Source organism: Pomacea canaliculata, linkage group LG3 (assembly GCF_003073045.1).
Source record: "Pomacea canaliculata isolate SZHN2017 linkage group LG3, ASM307304v1, whole genome shotgun sequence".
Classification (NCBI taxonomy): domain Eukaryota; kingdom Metazoa; phylum Mollusca; class Gastropoda; order Architaenioglossa; family Ampullariidae; genus Pomacea; species Pomacea canaliculata.
This window is the reverse complement of record NC_037592.1, coordinates 10,860,510-10,877,156: the sequence shown is the minus strand read 5'-3', so window position 1 is coordinate 10,877,156 and position 16,647 is coordinate 10,860,510. Positions and strand designations below refer to the sequence as shown.

Below are 16,647 nucleotides of genomic sequence, written 5' to 3'. Positions count from 1 at the left end.
GAAAACGTTGTGAGCACAGTTGTTCTAGAGCACATCCATTACAAAAAACCATGAACTCCATTATAATAATTTATTAGCAATATTTCAATTTCATTCTTTGATTTGACAATTTTCAAGGGGCTTTGCTTAAACACTGATTTTACATGGTTACAGACATTATATAAGTGATGAGAGGGCATGCCAGAAATGATTTTGCAATATATCTTGCACATTCACATGTCTTGCAAAATCAAATATTGTCACTGGGAACACAAGTTCAGGTAAAAGTTGCTGTAAATTCGAAGCTAGACCAATTTTCCTGCATGTATAAAAAGAAACTTCACAAGGGGTGAATCAGAGTGGTTACAACTAATGCTTTGAACAATCATTTTGGATAAAGAATGGTTGTACAATGTTCTACGCGCATGATCACAAACCCAGTATCATTCATACCATTCTGCACATGAAACTCACAATGCTTGTAACCATAGCAGCGGCTGCACAGCTGCTGAAATAAAATGACCTGGTCTAATAATCATTTTGATCATTAATACTTACTCTCTTTACTTGCGGTAATTGGTAATCAGAAATGTCTCTAAGGTACAAGTATCCTCCCTATTCTGACACACCCCACCCCTTAATTAAAAAAACTAAAGGCACACAAAATAATATTAGCTTAGCATTGAGCTATATATAAATATCATTATATGAAGTAAAAGTGTACAGTTACTAAAACAAGCCACCCTGACTAACAGCTACAGTTTATGTTATGTACAACTTGCTGCCATGGCAACAGGCAAATTCTAGTAATTGTGCCCCTGGCCCCACACACACAGATATCAATACAAAAGAATTTGGCTTTGTGCATGTTATACTCACTCATTTTGAGATATGCTAATCACAAACAAACACATTTAACTGCATTACCTACCTGCACACATATTTCTCATACATGCATCTTCCCATCTACCAGTCTTTACACTAACATCATCACCTTTTGCTTTAAAAAAAATTCTATAAAATTTACAAGCTTGATGTAAGAAAGTAACACCACTGGCTAACCTTTCACCTTTCATAATTCCAGCCTTTAGCATGTTCACAAACTTAAAGCAATGTACCTGCACATTTATTGTTATCAAAACAATTACAAGTACCATGATTAAACAGACTCATAGTAATGCCACCCAGTTCTTTTAGACACACGCAAACACACTGTGTAATATCTGCAAATGAATTTAGCAGGAAGTTCATGATTTGGAAATGTAAACTTTGGCATAACAGGTTGAAATCTTTTTATTTAACATGTGCCATTAGTCCATAGCCTGATGATAAACTTCCAGAACATTATCTGATTGTGTCTGCATGCAAGACACTAAAATACAAAATGCGAGGCACAAATGCATATTGAATATTTATGAAAATATGCACACAAGGACTCTCTCTCTCTCTCGCACACACATACAAGTATGAAGATTTTCAGTTTCCTAATATTTTTAAATGTTGGCACATACACATGACAAAAGTATCTGCAGACTAGATTTCACCATTTCATGTCCCCACCATTTTTTCCCCAGATAAAAAACGCCCAGACTCTTGTAGTCTTGACCAATATAAATGCAATGACAGATCTCTCTCTTCAAGATGCCCTGTATCATATTCTAGACAACTTTGTCACAAGGAAATGAACGTCGACAACCATCAGCTCATACAGCCTGCTTCCCTGAGACCATGCAGTACTAACATAAAACAGCACCGGTGACAGTCAAAACATATTACTGCAAGGATCATAAAAACATGGCTACTGCAACAATCAAAAACTATGTTACGTCTAGCAGCGTTTTGCTATAAACTGCAAGGGATCTTCGTACCCTTATAAGGATTGCTGGAGTTACAACTGTGTCTTACGAACACAGTGAACATACTTTGGGGTGGAGAATTGGTATTTTATGTCAAACCCACAACTAAGGCTATATCCTGGCAAAGCAGCTAGCCCTGTAAACAGGTACCACATGCAAAGTGCCTGCAACGAGATCTGAACCCGTGGGGTGGATTTAATGACCAGTGACAGGAAAAGTACACATTAATGTGCATACATTAATATTTTTGCATCTGATTCCTTAGTTAGCATCTGTCATCAATACAGTGAAGGTTGGCTGTCCTGGCTGGGTACAGCTCTCATCTCGGGCACACTGTTCTTTTTCTGCATGTGGCATCTATCTACAGGGCTGGCTGCTTTGCTGTGATATAGCCTTAGTTGCTGGCTTTGGGTAAAACACCAATTCCTCCCTCTCTATCCCTCACAACAGCTTCGAGGAAACACCTTGTCAAATATCTACTGGAAATCAGGAGCTTACACTTGCAAGGGCTGGCACCCTCTTCTACAGTACATAGTACAACACAGCTCAACCTAATACAGAACAGAATAACTGAGCATACTATCTAAATTAAATCACAAAAATGGTAAAATGGACCTTTTAGCTGGAGCATTTCTATTGAGTAGTATTATATATTGTAAATTTTTGCTCAAATGAGTATCAGCAAACCAAATCCTGTTGCATCTCCCCTTATCCAGTTTTGGGGATAAATCAATGAAAGTTAAAAAAAAGTATAAAAGACTAATAAAAGTATTTATGTTTGACTGAAAAAAATGCAAATCCTCCTAGAAAATACATGAGTATATACTGAACATTCCACCCGCAATCTACTTTGTGAACTTTTTTTTAAACATTAGGAAAAATAATATAATAAAGGCATAGAGGCATATATCTGAAAAAATGAAAGTTGTCAAACAATAGTCCCACATGTAGAATCACTCCACATCCAAATACTTCAATGCTTTTATACCATATTTCTTTGAGAGGTCTTTCTGAAATTCTGCTTTTAGCACCTTAAGACACCTGGAAAAAAAAACTGAAGTAGCAAAGAAAACAAAACTAAGGAAAGATTAAGACTCTCGAACATAAAAAGAAATAATGGATGTAAGAATAAGTGAAGAAATCTACAACTTTGAACCATGTCTACTTCTATGCAATTTTTTTTTTCATGCCGGTGCAGCTTATTTGATGTCATGCGTTTCCTGCAACCTGAATAAAGCCAACCAACAAACAGAATGCTGCAGAATGTTTTAAATGACTGTCTGTGGCAAGTCTTCTATCCATAATAAATCTTATTTTACAGCTTGTTTTATGATTGTTCTTGTACAAATAGGTACAAAACTTGCTCTATACAAGGAAATTAAATACTATAAACAACAAAGCTTGTACCAAAGGAGAAAAGGGGTCCTGGGATGAAAGGGTCAAACAGATTATGAGAGAGAGACTGAGCAACAGCATACCAGAAAATTACAAACTTACTTTCTGTAGTTAGAGCTTGAGCGGAATTTGGCAATGTCAAAGCTGGGTGCATGAGGCATGTGGATGACAAAAGCGTTTGGGAGAACCACAAACTCATACCTGCAAAGAAAGACAACATGTGAAAATGGCCCATTTAAAAGCCAAAATTCTACCATCATGTCACTACAGCCTCCATGGCACAGCCGGCTGATGCGTGACTATCAAAATATTTGGCCTTTACTGTCATGATCTGAGGAGTGAGGCACATACTTGCTGCTGTTTGCTAAAGCTTAACTACTGATGCTCACCCTTGCACATCGAGCTCCATGATGTGTGACACCTTGTTCCAGCCGAACCCCAAGAAACGCTGGTCAAACTGAGGAATGTCTCGTTGCACCATAATGTATGGCTCGAAGTCCTGCTCCCAGTTTACCTGAGCGAAGATGTGAAAAAAAAATGGTAGGAAAATATTTATTTCTGTCTACTACATTTTTTTTTCTCCTCTCACTGCTTGAGTCGAAGGAGAATAGCATCCAGCATACTGTCTGAAGAATTTGCACCTTACCAATAAAAGATTTCAGTCTACAGTGATGCAGGAGTCTGTATTACACAAATAAAATGTTTGTTCTTTTGTATTACTTACAGTGTATGGAGTTGTTGCAGTCCTCCACTTTGCAAAGTTGGTTGGAGCATGACCCTTTGGCCACACATGGTACCTGACATACAAAGGGGTTTAAAGTGTAAAACTTTGTATCTATACCAAACTTTTATTGTTCTTGACATTCACTCATAGCATTGCTCAGGCTTGAAATTTTATGTAAGAATGGTTAATCCTGAAATTTACTTGGTCTCAGAATTTTATTATTTAACCCTGAGCATCACTAAGAATAGGCCAAAAACACTGGATGCAGTGTTGAAGCCTGACTGCTGCTTGAGTTAATTACTTTCCCATAAAATTCTGAACTCATGCAAACTCAGGATTAATATCAAGTAGATTAAAGTTGGCAAGTCTGAATGAAAGAAATAAGTACAAGTGAACAACACATTTTGTTTGTCTCAATTCTTGAGTCAGCTGCCAGTAGATGTCCCTACACTGACAGCGATGCTTTTACAATGAAACATTAAACATGAAACATGAAACATGAAACCCGATTCGCTTACCTAAATGTAAAAAGTGTTCCCATGTCTAGCATGGACAGTAATTCTGCTTTGGACTTAGGAAACTGCAGCCTGTATCGCTGGGTCTCAAAGGCTGGCACAACCAAAGCCTGAGCAAGATAGCGGCAATGAATGACAAGTGTTATTTACTTCATTAAGCAGTGTGGAATCATTAAAAAATCCTAATAGAGAAGAACAATATATTTGCCAAGTGACCTTACATTAGTAAATTTGACTTGATTGCTACTTACTTGACAAATACCAATCACACATCCCCACAGTCACAGATGCCTCCACTTTAACTGTTACTTGTACACCCCAAAAATTATTCCTTCCACATACACATGCACGCACACTTTCTTTTTCTCTCTCTTTCACATAGACTATCCTCACAAATTTCAGATTTGCTTTAGATATCAAAACACATATGCATGCAGGCACATAAGGGTTTAAACACATTTCTAAAATAAATACTTTTTTAAATAAAGGTGTACAAAAATTAAAAAGGAAGAGGCAAAAAATAAGGAGGAATGGCTGCACTCTGCTTTTCACAAAATGATGAGAGCTACTAAACCCCATCTGTATAGCTGACGGCAAATGTCTAATGCAAGAAAAAAGGTTGGAGAACAAAGTCTGTTGGGGTAAACATGCACTCACTCACTCACTTTTTTCTGTTTTCCTATAGCCATCGTTGTTGCAGCTTTTTTCAAATATTCATACAACCCAAACATGGGCAGAAAGTCAATGTCAGACAAAAATACATATGATGTCTTCACTTCCTGTAAGGCCACATTACGTAGATAGTTCACTGGGTAAAATTGCTGTACACAGAAAATAAGCAAATTAACCTACTGACAACAACTAAAAAAAAAAATGTCATCTCATAAATCATACTAACTTACAGAAGAATCATTTATGACTAGTAAATAAACACTGATATTTTTATCTACTTGGTAAATATTCAAGAACCAGTAAATAAACAAAATTTTTTTGTTATTCAAATGAGTGGATTATTGAATATTGCCACTGCTTTTATTTTACTAAATTATCTTGAAATCTGTGGCATCTAGTCAAAGTACAATGCTGAAACTAAATAATACTGTCAAGAACAGCCGGCACACAGTAATGATAGTCATTTGGTTTGTACTAGTTTGCTGGGCAAAATAAAATTTAATTTGACCTCAAAATTCTACAATCTTTATAGGTTCCAGACTTTTCATATCCACAAGCACTTAGTACACTTTTAAGATGATCCCTGGTCAATCATTTAAGCCTTAACACAGTAGTAGTTTTGATAAATTTGAGTTTGCTGACACTGTTGATGAAAGAATGACTGCCTATACATTTGATTTAAAAAAAGAAACCTTAGAAAAAGAAAATTAAGATATATTTAAAATGGTTACACTATTTATTTCCTTACCCCATCTCTGTATACAATGTGGTAGCCAATGTTTTTACGAGCCATAAGAATATCTGATCCCAAAGCATAGCGCAGGAATTGCTGTGCCTCTGCGTCAGACATGTAGAGAGCAATGCTGATAGGTCCTTCCCAGTGTTTACATATCAACTCCAACATCTGCAAGCGGTCCAGTGAAAGTTGGGCCACCAATGTCACATCATCAGGAGCTGGCTAGACCCAAAAAACAGCAAATGCAAATGACAGTGTCAGATGCTGACTAAAATCTGGAAACAAGGCTGATGACACAGTAGGTCAACAGAAATGCTGCTAATTCTCAGTTACATACACTTAATATAAGCTTATCTATATAGCGCCTTTCATCAGCTGGAGTCAAAGAGCTTTACATACAAGTAGGCATGCAGGAACACCAGTTTGAGGCAGACCTGCTCAACAATATTTCAAAACCAAAATTTGCCAGGAGAAGTAAAGTATTTCAAAAATTTTAAATTAACAATCAAAATAAAACCTTGCCATTTGATATATTTACATGCATTTACTTCTTAAGGAAGGGTTATTATGTCACTTGTAATTTCATCTACACAAACAAAAATATCCTCACTGTTTCAACTCTACCTCGTATCTGTAGTCCATGTAATAAAGATGGGTCCGGTGCACAAGCTCTCGCTCACTGCGGAAGTCATAGCAATCATCATCCTCTGTCAGCTCTCCAAGGGGATCTTGGTTACGTGCTCCTTCTCCACCACTTGCAGTTTGACAGCCAAAGAGTTCGCGGCGGAGAAGGTTGCCATCGTACTCCAAGAAAGTCAAATACTTGTTGCGAAAAAACTCCACATGCTTATTTTTCACTTTCAGCTTCATTGGAGAATTCCAGTGGATAATCTGAAAACATATAGCATTTTATATTCATAGTAAAATTATTTTAGGGATAAAATATTTCCTAAAATATATTTTCTATTAAAAATCAAAAATAAATTTGGCTATGTGAGTCATTTGGGTGAAGAAAAGCAGACATATATACATATTTGGTGGTAGATAAGTTTGTAGTTAGTGTTTATTATTTATGTCTGCCGTCTTCTATCCACCTTCTATTAGATAAGCCAGACTGATAGGACTTTACATAAATCTTTTGCCTCAACAGAACATCTTTAATTTTTTTTCCATCTGAAATACAACTCCGAAACTATTACTTATAATGATTAATTTTATTACATTTCATATCTTGATTTATATTACTAAATTAGAAGGAATCCTGGAGACTGTTCTCACCTTGATGTCAGCAACTTCACTGTAACATTGTTCACTTCGTGTATTCATGCTCAGCTGAACGTTCCACTGGCAAGGAAGACGATACACCAAGTAGGGATGCTGTTTCAGTACAGCATTGAAAATGTCCTGTACAGTTTACACATCAAGATATTTAGCTTCATTGAGTAACATTCTGTCGGCTGATCTGATTAACATATTAATACAAGTATTAATTATGTGATCAATGTCTCCCATCAGATAGAAACATAAATTTTGAGAGTAAATTCTCTTTCTTCAGACTTATCAAATGACATGACCATAGGAGATAAAGGGTCACTTTAGCTCTTTAACCATCGAAAAGTTGTCTCCCCTGACAGTGAGCTAGCATGCGCCTGGCGTGCAGAGCGCTCCGCTAGTCAGATATCAGCCTACATAGACTCTATCTGCTGAATCGATAAATGACCTGATGATTTTGAAATTATGGTTTGATCTTCGCCTGCTGGCCAACCCACCTGGTCTGCTAGTGAGGTAGCAAGCATGCTCATAAGCTCCTTCTCAGCAATAAGTCGCCACATCTGCATCCAGCTCAGCTCCCGCAGCATCTTCAGGTCCAGTAGAATCACTCCTGTATTGAAGCCCCGGCCCTATCAGCAATCATTTCCTAATTATTTTTTACTTCTAAACAAAATGCAGCTTCTTCTAACATGGGCACATACTTTATCTTGATGCAAATTACTCTCTGCAGGTTCTTTTAGGAGAAAATCCTCACTACCGACATATCTTGCTCTATATAGATTTTATGTATAGTCTATGTGTTCCACATATTATGTCCTTGATCTTTTAAAATAACTGAGATCTCTTTACATTTTTAGGTATGCTGTTTGTAGAAACTTACCAGTGCAGGCCATGGCTGGTGATTTTTCCACAGTTTCCCAAGGTACCAATCACTCTGGTTTTCTACTAAACCAATAGCCTGGAAAAAAAAAAAACATCTACAAGAATGACCCCAGCAAAAGTTTAGTTCATGTTGTGCATTACATGTATACTTATCAAGTCAAAATATAAAGACTAAGGATGGAACAGAAAATACCAGAAGATGAAACATGGTATGTAGACAGAGTCCCCTGTGGGACCCCGGGGTATGCTTGCCTAGCAAGCATTGTAAGAATAGGGTCCCTGCCATCCAGCCAGGCATGTCGTAAGAGGCGACTAAGGTGGACACCTCACCTAGAGGTAAATTAGGTTGTGGTAGGGCTAACAACCCCACCATGTAAAAAAAAGTATGTTACAGAAACTAAAACCAGAGAACTCGTCACAGATGGCGAAGGTAATGAAGCACACCAGGAGACTGGACTAATGACGGACGACAGCCAAACCCGAAAGGGAGCTGGCGCCCCGACAGTGGATTTACTGAAGCCGAGGCAAAAGTTGAGGGTGGGGTGCTGGAACGTCCAGACCTTGTACCAGACTGGCAGGATGCTCCAACTAGTCAAAGAGTTTGACAACTACAACTTGGACATCCTGGGAGTCAGTGAGGTCAGATGGACCGGCACGGGAAAGAGGAGACTAGCGTCAGGACATACCATCTTGTTCTCAGGAAGATCAGACGCTCAGCACTCTGAAGGAGTAGCTCTACTCCTCAACAAGAAAACGGAAAAGGCACTGCTGGAATGGAAGCCTTATGGACCTAGGCTTTTGAGAGCAAGATTCCATTCAAAGTACACCAAGCTGACAGTGCTAGCCTGCTATGCACCAACAATGACTCTGAGGCAGAAGACAAGGATGCTTTTTACGATCAGCTCCAAGCAGCCTCAGAGAGCGTTCCAGCCCATGACATGTTGCTCATCGTCGGCGATCTCAATGCCAAGGTGGGAAGTGACAACACCTGCAGGGAGCATGTCATGGGCAAACATGGAATCGGAACCATCAATGACAACGGAGAGAGACTGGCAGACTTTTGTGAAGAAAACAACCTACTGATTGGTGGCACACTCTTCCCACACAAAGACATCCACAAGGCAACATGGACATCACCAGATGGGACCACAAAGAACCAGATAGACCATGTCATCATCAACCGAAAATGGAGGAGCTCACTTCAAGATGTTAGAGCCTACAGAGGAGCAGACGTTGCCAGTGACTACACTCTTGTGATAGCCACAGTTTCCCTGAAGCTGCGTCGATCACGAGGAAAACAGGCACGTCAGCAGAGAGTGGACTCTGGCAAACTGAAAAATCCAGTCATCGAAAGGGCCTTTGCTATGGAAGTAAAGAACAGGTTCCAAGCACTAGGAGACCAACAAGAGATGACCTTAGACAACTTCAATCGAGTCTTACAGGAATCAGGAGAGAAAATACTGGGCTTCCAACGGAAAAAGAAAGAACAGTGGATCAGAGAAGAGACATGGAAGAAGATAGAAGAGAGAAAGTCAGCCAACAAAGAATCAACAGCACCAGATCTGAACGCCTGAAAGAACAACTCAGACAAAGATATGCAAAACTAAACAAAGAGGTAAAGAGGATGGCAAGAACCGACAAAAGAGACCACATAGAGAAACTGGCAGATGAAGCAGAAAATGCAGCAAGTAAAAATGACCTGAAGACACTGTACAAGATAAACAAACAGCTAAACAACGGGTTTAAGAACAGTGATGTGCCAGTGAAAGACGTGAACGGAAATGTCATCGAGGGAGAGGCAGAAAAACTACAGCGCTGGAAGGAACATTTTGAGTCGGTTCTGAACAGACCAGATCCCCCTCAGCTTGCAGACATCCAGCCAGCAGCTATAGACCTTGACATCTGCACAGACCCACCAAGCCTGGAAGAAGTGACAGCAGCAGTCAAGACAATGAAGAGCGGCAAAGCACCAGGGGCAGATGGAATAACAGCAGAGATGTTGAAAGCAGATATAAATGTGACAGCTCCCAAGCTGACTGAAATCTTCAAGCAAGTTTGGAATCAGGCAGCTCCCTGTTGCTTGGAAGACAGGGCTCATCTTCAAGTTACCCAAGAAAGGAGATCTTGGAGACTGCAATAATTGGAGGGGCATAACACTTCTTTCCCTCACCAGCAAGGTCTTCAGCAAGATTGTTTTGTCAAGACTGACGGCAACTCTTGAGAAAGACCTCCGACCACAGCAAGCAGGATTTCGTCCTGGCGATCCTGCTCCGAACACATCTTCATTCTGCGACAGATTCTGGAGCAGAGCAATGAATGGAACACACCGCTGTACATCAATTTCATCGACCTGGAGAAGCTTTTGACAGCATCCACCGCGAGTCCTTATGGAAGATCCTGAGGCATTACGGAGTCCCTGCAAAACTTGTTCAGGTCATTGCAATGCTGTACAGCGATTTCAAATCCCAGGTTGTCTGTGACACGGAGCTCACAGACCCCTTCAACGTCAGTACCGGGGTGAAGCAGGGCTGCATTCTGTCGCCGTTCCTCTTCATCCTGGCCATGGACTGGATCATGAAGACTTCCACCGACAGTGAGAGGAGAGGGATCAGATGGACCATGACTATGACAGCAACAACATCGCTGGAAGACTTGGACTTTGCTGATGACATTGCCCTGCTGTCACACCGCCACCAAGACATGCATGAAAAAACAAAGGCCTTCTCAGAAACAGCTGGAAACCTTGGCTTGAAGGTCAGCACAAAGAAAACGAAAAGTATGAGAGTGAACGCCAGAGTCCAGACGGCATCAAACTAAATGGAGAAGAGATTGAGGAAGTTGACAGTTTCACCTATCTTGGGTCCAAAATGTCAAACACCGGGGATGCGGAGGTGGAGATTCGAGCCCGAACTGGCGAAAGCCAGCCAGGCCTTCGCCTCACTCAGGAGCACATGGAAGGCAAAAAACATCAGCCAGAAGATCAAACTGAGAATCTTCAAGTCAAATGTGATCAGCACCCTCCTTTACGGATCAGAATCCTGGAAGATGACCAAAACCATCAGTAACAAGCTTGACGTCTTCCAAAACAGATGCCTCAGCGCAATACTTAACATCTTTTGGCCAAATACCATCAGCAACGAAGAACTCCACCGAAGAACTGAAACTGAGTCCATCACACCGCAGGTTCAACGAAGGCGTTGGCGATGGATTGGACATGTGCTCCGCCAGCAGACAGCAGACCTTTCCAGAGTCGCCCTACGATGGACTCCAGACGCCGAAGAAACGAGGCCGCCCAAAGGAAACTTGGAGAAAGAACAGTGGAAAGGGAGATGAAAGGAAAGGGCTGGACATGGGGTCACCTAGAGCGGGTTTCAGCCGATCGACATCGGTGGCGGACTCTGGTTGAGGCCTTATGTGCAACCTGATGCACGAAGAGGAATAGATAGATAGATGTAGACAGAGTAATAAGCAGCAATTAATCATTTGTTATTGATAAATCAGAATAAGAATAAACTTTTAAGATTTCTATTATTTCTTATTTTCTTTCTCTGACACACACACTCTCTCTGGTACCATGAACACTTACTTGTTTCCCTTTCAATACCCTAAAGATTTTCCACAACTCAGCAATATCTGTTTCAAAAGTGACATCAGTGTCCAGCACGATCACCTGGGCACAAAACACATTTTCCATAAACCACACCTGACTATAACTGCACCAAGCCTTATGACTCACATTAAAAATATATGGTCCTTTTTTCCTTTGAAAAAAAAGTGATAGGTATCACAATCTAAAAGCAAAATATCTCCAAATGAACGGAAAAAAATCATAGTCAAAGACAAGACTGTTTTAACCAGTTTGAAAAAATTACTTCTGCTCACCTTTTCTAGCTCTGCAGGCAGTGTTTTTGGCAGTGTAAGTTTCATCAATCCGTATACTCCAGAGTAATGGCGGTTTGGGATCCAGGTAACATCAGGCTGTATTATAAAATAACATTTACATTGAAGTACTTACACAGCATTTACATTAAATCACTTACACAACAAGCAATGCAATGACCTCTGCTTTAAATTCTTGTTGATCAGAGTGCTGCTGATGTTGTGCAATATACATCATAAACTTTGTACATCACAAACTTTGTCATTAATTCTAGCATGTAAAGAAAAACTTCATGAGATTATCTACTTGAAGATGACATTGTCTGATGTATTTTTTGGAGCCAGAGTTTGCTTTTCAAATCATTGAATTACTACACACAATTTCGCTATCTGACAAGCATCTTACATACTGCTAACAAAAAAATAGAAAGAATCAAGTATGTTATCTTTCTCCCCAGTGTTTTCTGATTATCAAAAACTTATAGGATACTACTATACAGACCTTTATGGAATCTGCAGGGTAAAAACTCACTTCAACTGCAAATTAAACAAAAAAAGAAGTTTGAAACTGGATTTGACAGAACAATAAAATATAAAGATTAGTCAATTTTCAGCAATTTTTAGTTTAAAGAGACAACATTATTTTTATATTAACAAAAGCATTAGAAGTTGTGCACCAGCACATAAAATCTCTGATCCTAATCCTATAAATAAGAACTAAGAAAACTCTCAACCTAAAACCTTGTAAAAAAAACTCAGATATACATTACACTCAACAGAGTAACAAGTCAAAGATATTTTAATAAACCATGCATCATGCACCTCATATATACATTTTTTTCATTTTACATGTTTGTTTGCACGTGTCTGTGTGAAAGAGAGAAGACAGAAAGAGCATGCATGCTCACATGCATTTGTGTGTAAATGTGTTCAAACAAAAGTCCCAATTGACGGCAGATGAAAAATTAAAAATGTAATATGACACTATAAATATGACACTAGCTGTTTCCAGCATGCACATCAATGGTGCCCGGTCGATCACTGATGGTAATATTTGATGTTAATAACTACTTGTTTCATCTGTGATCGATTGCCTTTTGGGGTTTGGGCAATTCGACTTTTCTGTCTGGCAACGAAATGGACCTATGTGGGACAAATTGAGTTTTGGTGTGGGATGAAATGGCCTTGGGGCAAAATGACTGGACCCCTGGTGCTGAGCACGTGGCTTAACCTTCAGAAGTCTCGGAGCCTTCTTTCATAATACTAATATTGGCACATCCTGATATCCACATGCAAACCTATATCACACCTAATGAATAGTTTGCAGGATGGTACAAACCTTCAGCAACACTCCATGACTCAAACAGTTTTGTGAGAATGAGTTGGGCCACAGAATCTGATATGAAATGAAGATGTAGAGGATTGTGTCGATAAAACAGAATACTTTTGATAAGGGTCACCACATCACGAGTTGAGTTGTGTCCAGCACACACAATGGCAACATGGATTACCTATTCAGAAAGAAAGAAAATTAAGAAAATGAATTGATGCTCAAATAAAAATACACTCAAGCATACAATATCCACAAATTCATATTTCATGTTTATTACTCGACATTAAATTTTTCTTTTTAAATTTTCGTACTCTTTTAAGAAAAGCTATCCCTCTATGGCCAATAACATTTAATAATCATCTGAATGTTAATAATTGCTCAACTTTGTAAAAAAAACTTTTCTTTTGATTGTACCGGTGTTGTTCATCTCTTGCCAGGTCACATAATTAGTGACCCAGCCTTAGCTGCTGATTTGGGATAAAACAATGCTGACCCACATCATCAGTTAATGGAGGACACGCATTTTTATCATGACCACTTCAAGATTTTGAACTATTGAGAAAAAAATCTGACTGGATATTATCCAATATAGTGAAACATAGCTTCTCCCAAAATATTGAATGAAAACACGAGTTCTCTATTTTTTTTGCCTCAAGGACAATGTGTTACCATGGAGGCAAGTCTAGCACTTATCAGATCTTGGAATCCTCATTGTTATCATTACACAAATTTACTAGTGCAATGCTGTTCATCTTTTCAAATGAAAGACTAAGATGATTTTTAGGTTTATAGGTTTACAAATGCAGGAAATTCACAACAGTTTGAGACCTGCCCTTGTGAGCGAAGAAAAATTTCTGTCCTGGGTCTCTTCGACAGACAATAAAATCTGATTTGATTTGATTTGACTGATGACCTTTAACCTACCTCACACTTTGGTACATCAGGTTCAGCATTCAGACATTTTATTTTTGTACCATTGCCACCAGCACCTGCAGAATCATTGGCAGCAGCAAGTGTCATCTGTAGTCGAAGTAGATGATTTTGGGTTTGGCTGTAGATTTATAGAATGAAGAGCATATACAAAATTCCTTTCCTTTTGAGAGATTTGTTTTGCATATTTAGTTTGTATATATGTCAGGGAAATAAACATACAATGGCTATATGGTTGTGAAAAAAAAAAAATCTCTTTTGTACTGGCAAAAAGGATACCACAACTGTCTACCATATACAGCTGCAGGAAAACAGGCACACTAGAAAAACAGGCTAAAAATTAAAAGCTATCTAGCTCATATCACAGTGATGTACACAGCCTAACTGTAAAACTTTGGGGATTTAGAGTGCCTTTTTAACTTTTTTTTTCATATTCAAATGCAACAATTACCAATTAAGTTAAAAAACATTAACAATGATCAGCAGAGATAAGCAAATATTGACACAAAGGTTGCCATACCTAAGCTGTTTGCGAAGCCCAATGTTCTGATTTTCTACTTCACGAACACGTTGAACTAAGCGGGTTTCTAAGGCACTGACTCCAGCATTGTCGCTATTGACATCAAAGGCATCTAAAAAAGAATGAAAAAAAAATGCTGTCAGATTTCAAAGATTTAAAATATTCTCGAAATGTGTGTTTCAGAGATGAACAACATTCCCTTGTTCCGGTGATATTTATGCACATAAAAACTGTTTGCTTATTGAATGATGTCAACCCTGACAGACATGGTACCCATCCACAAAGATCATATCAAAATTTGTTTAAAATTGTATTTCTGTATTCTTCATCATTTTCCATAGAAAATACATAAAATGCATGGGCACACACACAAATATCTCCCTGTCTTCTTATCTCCCTCCCTAATGCAAGTTAACACTGACTAAAGTTTGTCTTTCAATAATATCAACACCAAACTATCAGCCTATAAATTTCAAATCAAATACTCCTCTATTATAATTGTTCAATAACATATTTTCTTTTAAGCTGTTGTGAACCATGACATGTCATTTCAGGAAATTTCCACTCATTCTGGCTATGCTGGTTGTCAGAAGAAAAAGAGCAATAGTAAACACTGAGATTAATGTTATACTGTAAAACTACAAGCTGCAGGATAAATATAATAGCTGCCTAAGTATACCATCTGAAGTTGCAATGAAGTACACCATGTATGTGACTGGAATAGCTCCAGCAGCGAGCAGCAGCACCAACACATTCTTACGCCAACGCACCAGCATCTGCAGTTCAAAATAAGTCAGAGAATAAAAGTCTCAAAACAATACTTTTGGCTTTACGCTCATTTATAAGACAGAGAGAGAGAGAGATCCTGAAAATGTGAGAAGATTGTTTATAATTAAGAACTCTATGGAAAGGTGCTAACCAGTTACTATCTTATAAGTAAAGCATAATGTGGTGATATCTTTTTGCATTGATGGAGGAATGGTGGGTCTGGTTGATACCTATGCCTGTTTTGCAGAAGTACTCCTTTCATCTACTGAAAATTCACAATGTTTGAGGAGGAACAAGCAGTTGCATAGCCGTTGATACAACTGTAATTTTTTATCTCACAGGGGACAGTAGCATTCCCACCCGTGGTCTTGCCTTTTGATTTGGCCCACAAGCACGTTGAAGATCTGTCAGAAATGAAACTTCACATGGTGGGGACATCAACAAAATGTTTATTTCCCCTTCACTCAAAAGATTGTCCCAGTGCCATTTGATCAGATCACAGGCCAAAGGATCAGCCCTAGCCATCTTACAGCTCTAGAATTTGTGTAGTATTTGTGAGTAGGTGTGCATGAGAAGAAAGTGAGGGAAGAAAAGATAAATAAGTGATTATAAAAGAGCGGAAAATGAGATGTAAACCTCAAAAAGTTAGAGAAAAAATATAAAGAGTACAGAAAGTGCCAAAGACGATGCCTGGTACCTCAGTATCTATAGTTGCTAATACTACTTAATTACTTCACACAAGAAAACTGTCTACACAATAGCTCATACCTTTACTAGCACAGCTGATCATTATAGTTTGCCTTGAATCATGTTGTCGACCCCATTTCACTCAGCAAATAGGCTGTGGCCTCGTCTGTTAGGTTTAAAAAGGAACAAGAAATAAGTAGAAAACAAATGAAACATCATGCAGTTATTAAAGTTTGATGCTCAAGAAGAAAGAAGAGCCAGGCAGATTTAAGTTTTCGCATGACGTTGTCTTAAAATTTGCGACAAAGAAATCTTAGACGGTAAGTGGGATATGCTCACCCTGTCAGCCATGACAACGGCAAATTAAGGCTGTAAGTCTCACACTAACGAGAAAATTGTCAAACAAGAATGATACCAATGTGCTGGCCCAAATCAAGGGGCACTACTAGCCCTGTCTTTTCTTATATTTTGTAACAAGACGTGAGATTGGATAACGATG

At 38.8% G+C, this 16,647-nt stretch overlaps 1 protein-coding gene across 1 annotated transcript; it reads right to left on the bottom strand.

Moving 5' to 3' along the window:
* Positions 1 to 56: 56 nt before the first annotated feature.
* LOC112560166 (LARGE xylosyl- and glucuronyltransferase 1-like) lies at positions 57 to 16,608 on the bottom strand. The gene is made up of 20 exons (XM_025231798.1): positions 16,488 to 16,608; positions 16,230 to 16,314; positions 15,373 to 15,469; positions 14,694 to 14,805; positions 14,168 to 14,294; positions 13,250 to 13,421; positions 12,413 to 12,447; positions 11,914 to 12,009; positions 11,618 to 11,701; positions 8,030 to 8,107; positions 7,647 to 7,778; positions 7,156 to 7,281; positions 6,502 to 6,768; positions 5,890 to 6,099; positions 5,135 to 5,290; positions 4,473 to 4,579; positions 3,955 to 4,027; positions 3,620 to 3,744; positions 3,333 to 3,431; positions 57 to 2,876 (listed from the first exon to the last, which is right to left on the bottom strand). Exons 3-20 carry the CDS (start codon positions 15,467 to 15,469, stop codon positions 2,789 to 2,791), a joined length of 2,184 nt encoding a protein of 727 aa, XP_025087583.1. The 5' UTR covers positions 16,230 to 16,314; positions 16,488 to 16,608; the 3' UTR covers positions 57 to 2,788.
* Between the last annotated feature and the right edge of the window lie 39 nt (positions 16,609 to 16,647).

Coding starts and splice junctions, on each gene's coding strand:
- LOC112560166 (XM_025231798.1), bottom strand. CDS start 15,469: ATGCTGGTGCGTTGGCGTAAGAATGTGTTGGTGCTGCTGCTCGCTGCT. Junction 12,010..12,412: donor ACCCTGCAGATTCCATAAAG/GTCTGTATAGTA, acceptor TTTATAATACAG/CCTGATGTTACCTGGATCCC. Junction 11,702..11,913: donor TGCCTGCAGAGCTAGAAAAG/GTGAGCAGAAGT, acceptor TTTTGTGCCCAG/GTGATCGTGCTGGACACTGA.